This window comes from Pyrus communis, chromosome 17 (genome assembly GCF_041283825.1).
Source record: "Pyrus communis isolate YQ-2024b chromosome 17, ASM4128382v1, whole genome shotgun sequence".
In the NCBI taxonomy this organism is placed as follows: domain Eukaryota; kingdom Viridiplantae; phylum Streptophyta; class Magnoliopsida; order Rosales; family Rosaceae; genus Pyrus; species Pyrus communis.
Genome location: NC_142581.1, coordinates 20027416 through 20035699, shown reverse-complemented (window position 1 = coordinate 20035699; position 8284 = coordinate 20027416). Strand labels below are relative to the sequence as shown.

General features: G+C 38.0%; 2 protein-coding genes across 4 annotated transcripts; one reads left to right on the top strand and one right to left on the bottom strand.

The window, feature by feature from the left end:
* The first annotated feature begins 504 nt into the window (after positions 1 to 504).
* LOC137749151 (sulfite exporter TauE/SafE family protein 3) lies at positions 505 to 3605 on the top strand. The gene is made up of 11 exons (XM_068489265.2): positions 505 to 850; positions 1165 to 1324; positions 1453 to 1653; positions 1725 to 1789; positions 1880 to 1916; positions 2015 to 2091; positions 2159 to 2245; positions 2365 to 2415; positions 2540 to 2855; positions 2957 to 3097; positions 3214 to 3605. The coding sequence occupies exons 1-11, from the start codon at positions 674 to 676 to the stop codon at positions 3288 to 3290; spliced, it is 1389 nt and encodes a 462-aa protein (XP_068345366.2). The 5' UTR covers positions 505 to 673; the 3' UTR covers positions 3291 to 3605.
* Positions 3606 to 4563: 958 nt separating this feature from the next.
* CCMH (cytochrome c biogenesis protein family) lies at positions 4564 to 7260 on the bottom strand. Of its 3 annotated transcripts, none has more exons than XM_068448430.2 (4): positions 7136 to 7260; positions 6660 to 6833; positions 5031 to 5162; positions 4564 to 4937 (listed from the first exon to the last, which is right to left on the bottom strand). In XM_068448430.2, the coding sequence occupies exons 2-4, from the start codon at positions 6801 to 6803 to the stop codon at positions 4737 to 4739; spliced, it is 477 nt and encodes a 158-aa protein (XP_068304531.2). In that variant the 5' UTR covers positions 6804 to 6833; positions 7136 to 7260; the 3' UTR covers positions 4564 to 4736. The 3 variants fall into 3 exon arrangements, with proteins under 3 accessions (XP_068304531.2, XP_088545232.1, XP_068304532.2); XM_088689106.1 differs by having other exon boundaries at positions 7129 to 7226; XM_068448431.2 differs by having other exon boundaries at positions 7056 to 7157.
* Positions 7261 to 8284: the final 1024 nt, after the last annotated feature.

The following is an 8284-nucleotide window of genomic DNA, read 5'->3' as shown; positions in this document are numbered from 1 at the left end:
TCTATTTGAATGTTATGTCACTAATTAACGGTTAATTTAACAATAAAATTAAAAGATGTATGAGACTGTTTCAAAATTATGATTTTAAATAATAATCTAAGATAAAAAAAAAAACAGAATGTTGAAAACCAAAAAACCTTTAAAATAATAAACTGAGATTAACCCTTCAAATAAATAGAAAGTTTATTTCGAGTTCAAATAAATAGCAAGTTGACATTCCCTTATTTGTGAAATTTCGAAATCGTGCCTTGTCGAACAGGAGAGGGGGATCCGAACCGTCCAAATTGAATTTATTTGTTTTGGTTAGAAAACAGTAACAAATATACCGGTGTGAACCTTTAGGTCCCTGTTTGTATAATAAATACACGCCCGCTGCTCCAACAAGCAATAAATATAGGGGTGACCATTGGTGAGGAATAATTAGGGAGGTTCAAAGTTGGAAAATAATCAACTCGATCGTGCCTTGTGAATCTTATAAGAATCAATCATCATTCAGTGTCCAGTACCGAATCTTTAAAAAATAAAGGCAATAAAAAAATTACCCGTTTTGGAGATCCTGCTATAGCAAGATTGTATCTCTATACAAGTACATGCATTCAGATACCTTCTTCTGCTATAATTTTCGCTTTCGCTTGCTGCATTGGAGGAGCAAGTTCTGAAAGAAAATAAGAAGATGTCAAGTATGATTGGAACTGTTCGGTTTGGTTTGCTGGGTTTGCTGGTTTTGTTAGCATTGTCATCAGCAGCAGTTTCCGCGCATGAAGAACTGGTAGAGTCAAAACCTTCAAGGCATGAAAATAATACTGGGAAAGAGGTTGTAGCAAACTTGGGATATAAGCATGTTTGGCCGGTATGTCCAATTTTCGAATAAAATTTATTGGGATTAATGTTGTCTAAGTTAATTAATGCATGTTGTTCTAAGTTGATTGTGATATACATGAAGTGTTTGGCTTCTGAGAAAATGCACGTCGCCACAAGGGTGATCGATTAGGCATGAAACTCTGAATTTGTGTGTGTTGAACTTGTACTTCCCAGCCAACACAATCAATTAACAATGTACTATATACCTTTGTTCTCTCATAAGCAAAACTCATTTTTTTCAAGCTTAAGTGGTACTTCGAGTGTCGAAATAGTTCAAAGTTGAATTGTAGTTTTTACGTGTAGGAAATCAGATTCAGCTGGAAAATTGCTGTTGGTACGATGATTGCATTTGTTGGGGCAGCGTTTGGGAGTGTGGGAGGTGTTGGTGGGGGTGGCTTTTTCATCCCAATGCTCACCCTCATCATTGGCTTTGATCAGAAATCAGCAATAGCAATATCCAAATGTAAGTATATAGTTTCATATATCACAGAGGGGCTTTATTTAATTCATCTCTTTCCCGATGCTATTTTACCTTTTTCTTTTTATGTTTTCCATTGAAAAATCTGAATGCGCTTCTTTGCGGTTAGTCAGGTATGATCACGGGTACAGCAACTTCAACGGTCCTGTACAATTTAAGGCGAAGGCATCCTACACTTGAGTTGCCCATCATCGACTATGATCTCGCACTTCTTTTCCAACCAGTGTTGGTTCTAGGGATCAGCATTGGCGTTTCTCTGAATGTGGTTCTTTCTGACTGGATGATCACAATCCTACTATTTGTTGTCCTCTTAGGTAACAATTTCTCAACAATTCTTCTTCATTCACATCTTGGACAAGCTTCATTGAGTGTTCATGATCTGCAGCGGTATCAACTAAGTCGTTCTTCAAGGGTGTCACGGCATGGAAAGCAGAAACCGTAACTAAAAAGGCAGGCTTTAAACTTTGATTTCTACCGAATTCATCTTATATTCTGCACAACTGATCCATCTAACTCTGAAACTTGTTTAATTATTTTTAGATTAAACGTGTTGCTTCCGAAGGCTTGCAATCGAATGGTGAGTTGGTCTACAATTTGTTCTTGTCGCCTGTTTAAGCTCTGATATTTATCTTATTAGTATTACTTGGAAGGCTAATTGTCTCGTTACTCGTGAAGATGTTGAAGACAAATATATTCCTGGAGGCGCAACCAATGGAACTCTAACAGAAAAGAATGAAACTAAAAGAACGAAGGTAAAATTTTTGAAACTTAAACTTTTCTCTGCAATATTTTAGGTACTAACTTCTGTGACATTCCCAGGTTTCTGTTGTTGATAATGTTCGCTGGAAGGAACTCGGAGCTCTTGTAGCAGTCTGGCTTGTAATACTTGCATTGCAGATTGCTAAGGTTTATATCTAGTGTCATACGTAGTCGGTTTTCCTTACACCGAATCTTTCCATTTGGAGTCTCCTTCACTTCTTTGCATTAAGAAATTAGATTAACGTGAATCTTACTTGTCGGTGCAGACTTACGTGAAGAAATGTTCTGGAACATATTGGTTGATAGAACTCTTGCAGGTACGTACATCTTCCATGCTTCTTGTACCAGGAAAAGAAAAACTTCTTTGTGCCTGCAGATAGCCAGATGTATGACCAAAATGAGACTCCCATTGATGGAATTTTTTCTTGTCGTATAAATTAGATTCCGGTGGCTGTTGGAGTAACTTCATATCAGGCAGTTAATCTGTACAAAGGGCGCAGAGTAATTGCATCGAAGGGAGAAGCAAGCACAAAGTGGCCAGTTTACAAGCTTATTGCTTATTGCGCTGGTGGTATAGCAGCTGGTATCCTTGGTGGATTGCTTGGCCTCGGCGGAGCATTCATGTTAGGTCCCCTTTTTTTGGAGATGGGAATCCCTCCTCAGGTATCAAGTGCCACAGCCACCTTTGCCATGACATTCTCTTCGTCCATGTCCGTTGTAGAGTACTACCTCCTAAAACGCTTTCCTGTTCCCTACGGTAGCTTTCTTAGCCATACAAGTCTCTGTGATTGTTTAAAAGACAATTTGGTTATACTTTCAAATAAAACGTTGGCTTTTTTCTTTGTAATTCTCTTGCAGCCCTCTACTTTGCTGCTGTGACTACTATTTCCGCAGTCGTAGGGCAGCATGTGGCAGGAAAGGTGATCAAGAAACTAGGAAGAGCATCTTTGATTATCTTCGTTCTCGCTTCCACGATACTTGTGAGTTCAGTAACGTTAGGTATGCACAATCCCCTCGTACTCTATTTCTCTTAGTGAGTTGAACCTGTCATATTCCGGCCAGTGAAGATATGCATTTCTGTTGACAAAGTGAATACTTTCTTTTCAACTTAACAGGTGGGATTGGCGTAGGAAACATGGTTAAAAATATCGAGCAGAAGAAGCCCTTGGGATTTCAGAACATCTGCACTTAAAAACCCTAGCCTTTGAGACGCAGAACATATGAAAGCTGCATGCATTTTCCGAAGACGAAAATTTTGGCAGCAGAGAGAAGCAACTGGGGAATTAGCATGACAGATTTTTGACCTAATTATACCTCCTTATACTAGAGACCAAAAACATGTACTCAAAACCAAAAGTTTAAGTTGTTTCCATATCATTATTTAGTTTCTTTTGAATGTGTGTCCCTAATTATATTATTAAATTTTATAGTTTGGAGAACGAAATTGTGAAGTAGCAAATTTTACTCTTCAAATTACCGCGTAGGTTAATAAACTTGTATTTATAGAGGCTGTTGGTGTGACAATTTGGTATCAGAGCCTAACCTTGACTGTGGTGTGCCGAGGACGATGTCGGGCCCCTAAGGGGGGTGGATTATAAGATCCCACATCGCCCAGGGGAGTGATCCTTATATATATATATATATATATATATATATATATATATATTATCATCCCTACCTAACACGAGACCTTTTGGAAGCTCACTAGCTTCGAAGTTCTTCGGAACTCCGAAGTTAAGCAAGTAGCGCGCGAAAGCAATCCCATGATGGGTAACCCAAAGGGGTGTGGATTGTAAGATCCCACCCGCCCAGGGGAGTGATCCTTATATGTATATTATCATCCCTACCTAACACGAGACCTTTTGGAAGCTCACTGGATTCGAAGTTCTTTGGAACTCCGAAGTTAAGCAAGTAGCGCACGAAAGCAATCCCATGATGGGTGACCCACTGGGAAGTTCTCGTGTGAGTTCCCAGAAACAAAACCGTGAGGGCGTAGTCGAGGCCCAAAGCAGACAATATCATGCTACGGTGGTGGAGCGGGCCCGGGATGTGGTGGGGTCCCAGGGCGGGATGTGACATGACTAATGAGCCATAGGTGCATTACCGGATCTAATGCATCAACAGCTAATAGTCACTTACAAGAGCAACTAAACCCTTATCTACGAGGCTTTGTAATTGCATACGTATTCACGAAGACTGAGTTAACCAGCTAATTGTGTGAACTCAAGTGAACCCTTCCACAAATCTACTAAATGTTAAGAGGAGCTTCATTGCAACCAGTAGATAGCTGAAACTTGAAAGAAACGTTTAGATATTTTGGCCAAGAAAGAATTAGACAAATAAGTACAAGCACCTCGGAGGAAAACTTCTAACCAAAACATGGACGAGAATTTTAAATTATAGTCAAATAACAAGACATCAACTGGTAAACAAAACAATCAACGTGATCACCGGCTATGTACGACTGTATGAAAATCAGATTTATTTTGCATTGACAGAGCGTACTCAAAGAAAATAAACTACTTAACAAGTCGATTTACATCTTTGGACCCTATCCCTGTTTAGCTATAGTTCATTAATTTCTACCACACAGTTTCCAGTATAAAATGGAAAACCAAGGCTTGTGGAAGAGGATGCATCATTGTTCTCTCCACCTCCTCCACAAGGAGGAAGGAGTTCCTCGTGAAGGCGGAGGCGTGAGGAGGTCTAACATGGTTTGCTTCTCATTCGGGGTCAATGGAACACCTCTAACAACGTTCAAGGCCATGATGTGGACATTAGTCTTTTGCCTGTGCCTGTTATATGCCCATATTCCTGCAGCAGCACCAGCAACGACAAGCTGTTTCCAAAACCCAATAACAATCAAATGAGCATAAATCAAAATTTAAGATTCCAGCAGAAAAGTTCAAGTGTTTAAGGTTTTCTAATTTACCGGTGATAACCACAAGCCTGCAGTCTGCAGATCAAATTTTGGGGCATAAAGTACTGTCTCCCCAAAATCCTCTTCGAGCTTCTTATATATCTCTTTATCGCTCTTCCCAGCATGAATTTCATCTCGAATTAACTACACAAATATCATATACATTAACGTTATTAGGTAAACCTTTATGACACAGAAGGTGCATGGTCATTTATGTAACAAAAAGTTTATGGACTTCCCAAACTCCTTCTCACAAACAGCAATCAAGATGGTTAGAGAAAAGCCATACTAGCAAAGTTCAAACGGTATTTGACAGTTTGTAAATAATCATTATGTTACAGTACGAAAAGTTAATTAAGTTAAAAAATAAAAATAAATTCCTTTTCATACAATCAAGATGGAAAGTAATATGCTAAAATAAGTTCACAAATGAAATTGACAAACATGCACCTAAAATGTAGTGTTGTTACAAATATCCCACCACTTAGTACATCTGGGTTAAACAAGACTAGCCTAATTTTGGCCATTAATTAGTCTCACTCATCGCAAATATTTCCATCTTCTCTATGAAGCAATTATTTCAGACATGAATAGTTGAAGACTATCATTCACAGATAACTTATAAGTACATAAGAAACAAATAAAAACCTCTTATATGGCTAACTTGGACATCTAAGTGATTAGTAGCTGCTACTTGCTACTTACTAACATGATGTTTCTCAAAAGTTTTGATAGGTATCTCAACTTTGGCGTAATTGAACCATACGCAAATTGACTAATGATATACCTAATAATTGTTAGCATGGATTGTCAAGCACCCGGATTGAAACCAAAGTGAAAGCTTAGCAAGTCAATTAGTGCAAAACGTAATTAGTTAGGTTTTCAATTAATCTGTTGTGTTGAGATTTGTTTGTACCATACTTGACCAATCCCGAAACTATCAAGCACTAGTCAACTTCATACCTTAAAAGACCCACTGAAGGGTTCATGCTGAGGCACCCCTACCGAAGCACAAGAGTTTCCCTCCAACCAGTAGGCCAATCACAACACGACACGTGTCAACGTCAGAATAAAGCTCCTAGAGTCCCACATCAACCACGAACAAAAGCCGGAGACTCTCCTCAACTATAAAAGGAGACCATTCTCCTACAATTAATCCCTAATGTCATTATTGTACTTAAACTAGTCATTAGAACCCACTAACGATGATTATGCTTGAACTTATGTATTTGTGTAAACCCTTCACTATTAATGAGAACTCCTCTACTCCGTGGATGTAGCCAAACTTAGAGTGAACCATGTACATCTTGTGTTTGCTTCCCTACCTCTATCTCTTTTCATATTATCCTCTCTAGATGACCGGAGCAACCGAGCAAAGGTCACAAACTTGACACTTCCAAAGTATCACTGATTTTATGCATCAACAAGCTTGTTAATAATCATAATTAGGGTTGTATAGCATATATCTGGTCTAAAACCAGATCATAATATGTAATGATTCTTTACTGTTCTCTCTCTCTCTCTCTCTCTCTCTCTCTCTCTCTAAGGTTCACTACTGCTTCATAGATTGGATGTCAATAGGTTTTTCATGGATTGTATCAATAATGTATCTCAAATTCAACATAATGGTAAATGTAATACCTTTCTAAGCAAAATGGCAATATCCGCTTGTGAATCTTCAATGGACTGACTCCCACACTCAGTGCATCGAACATTATGACTAATGTTCCGAGCCCGGGCATCCACCACCTGAGACTTCTTCACCGGGTCCTCTTCGCTACCCATTGTTCTGTATCGGGCCTCAAGATCTCAAATCTACCAACGATCAGCCCAAAATAAATAAATAAATAAATAAAATTAAATAAGCAATTAAACAAAGTTCAAACAGTTGTGCTTTCACTGAGACATTTCATCAAACAGTTGCCGTGCATTTTATTTTTTCAAAAACAACATATCCAACAATCGATCAAAACCGCTATATGTTGTTTATAACTTTTGAGAATTGACTGAGTTATGAAAGACAAGTGAAATTGTTACGTAGTTTTCTCTCGGCATTTTCTTGGCAAACAAACAGGTGATAAGAAATGAAGAATAGAGAACCGGCGCGTACGGCGTACCTGAGCTGAAACTGAGATGATACGCTCCCAAAAATTCTGTCGTGCTTTGAGTTTGCTTTGATTTGAATGTAAAACGACAGTCGTATCAAATGTATGCTGTCGTCGTTTGAAAAATTTTAGCGCTCCACTTTTATTAAAGGATAATGTTATTTATACACTTATTTTTGCATTTCACATACCTTTTTAAATTTTCACCGTTGATTTTTTTATTCATTCAATCCAAATGTCAAAAATTAAGAGGTGTGTATGTGAGAAGTAAAAAAATGAGCGTGTGGATAACATAAACCTTATTGAAAGGGCTGAGGCTTTTTGTACTATGTGCTCCGATCAAGTCTGCAGTCCTGAGTTCCATCGGAGGAGTGTCATGAGAATTGGAGTAAGATTCTCTCATCTCCTACTCTCATCCACTTCCCTTCCATTCTCTCACACTTTGCTTGATGTCTTATTGTTTCTATAAAAAAAACAAAAATCAATATAAGATGTTGACGTTTTTTATTTGACAAAATTAATACTCTTATAATCTTATTACATGATAAGCATATCAACGCCATCAACTATGGACATTTATTTCATATTATTGACAAAATTAATACACTTATTACATAGTTGCGGGACCTCAAATATTTGATGTGTAGTAATGATGTCGTAAATAAGATATGAGTAGGGTTGGTTACCTGATAAATACTAATGAGACTATTTTAAAAGTTAGAATCTTCATTGATTCTTTATCACCTCATGTTTTTAGCACAATACTTATAATATTGGCACAAAATTAACATTAAACTATAAAATGACAAAAAATTCATGGAGAATTCCACTTTAAGGGTCCTTAAACACTCAATGCATGTTGTACGGGGAAAAGCAACCATGTCACCCACTTATGCATGTTGCTTGGGAACAGTGGGTGCGCAATTGGATCACATATGAAAGGAAGGTTCGAGTTGGGCAGTAAGGGTCGAAGAAGGGCAATCACTTATTTTTAAAATCAGCATTTTTAAGATCAAAGAGTCGCGTGAAAAATGTCAGAAAACTCTACGTTTCTAATTCTCCTGTAGCTATATCCTTCGGAACCACAAGAATCTTAGAATGGGATTTCGACTCAACCCATTTCCTTTTGAGATTTTGAGAAGAGGTGCTCTTGCTTACCTT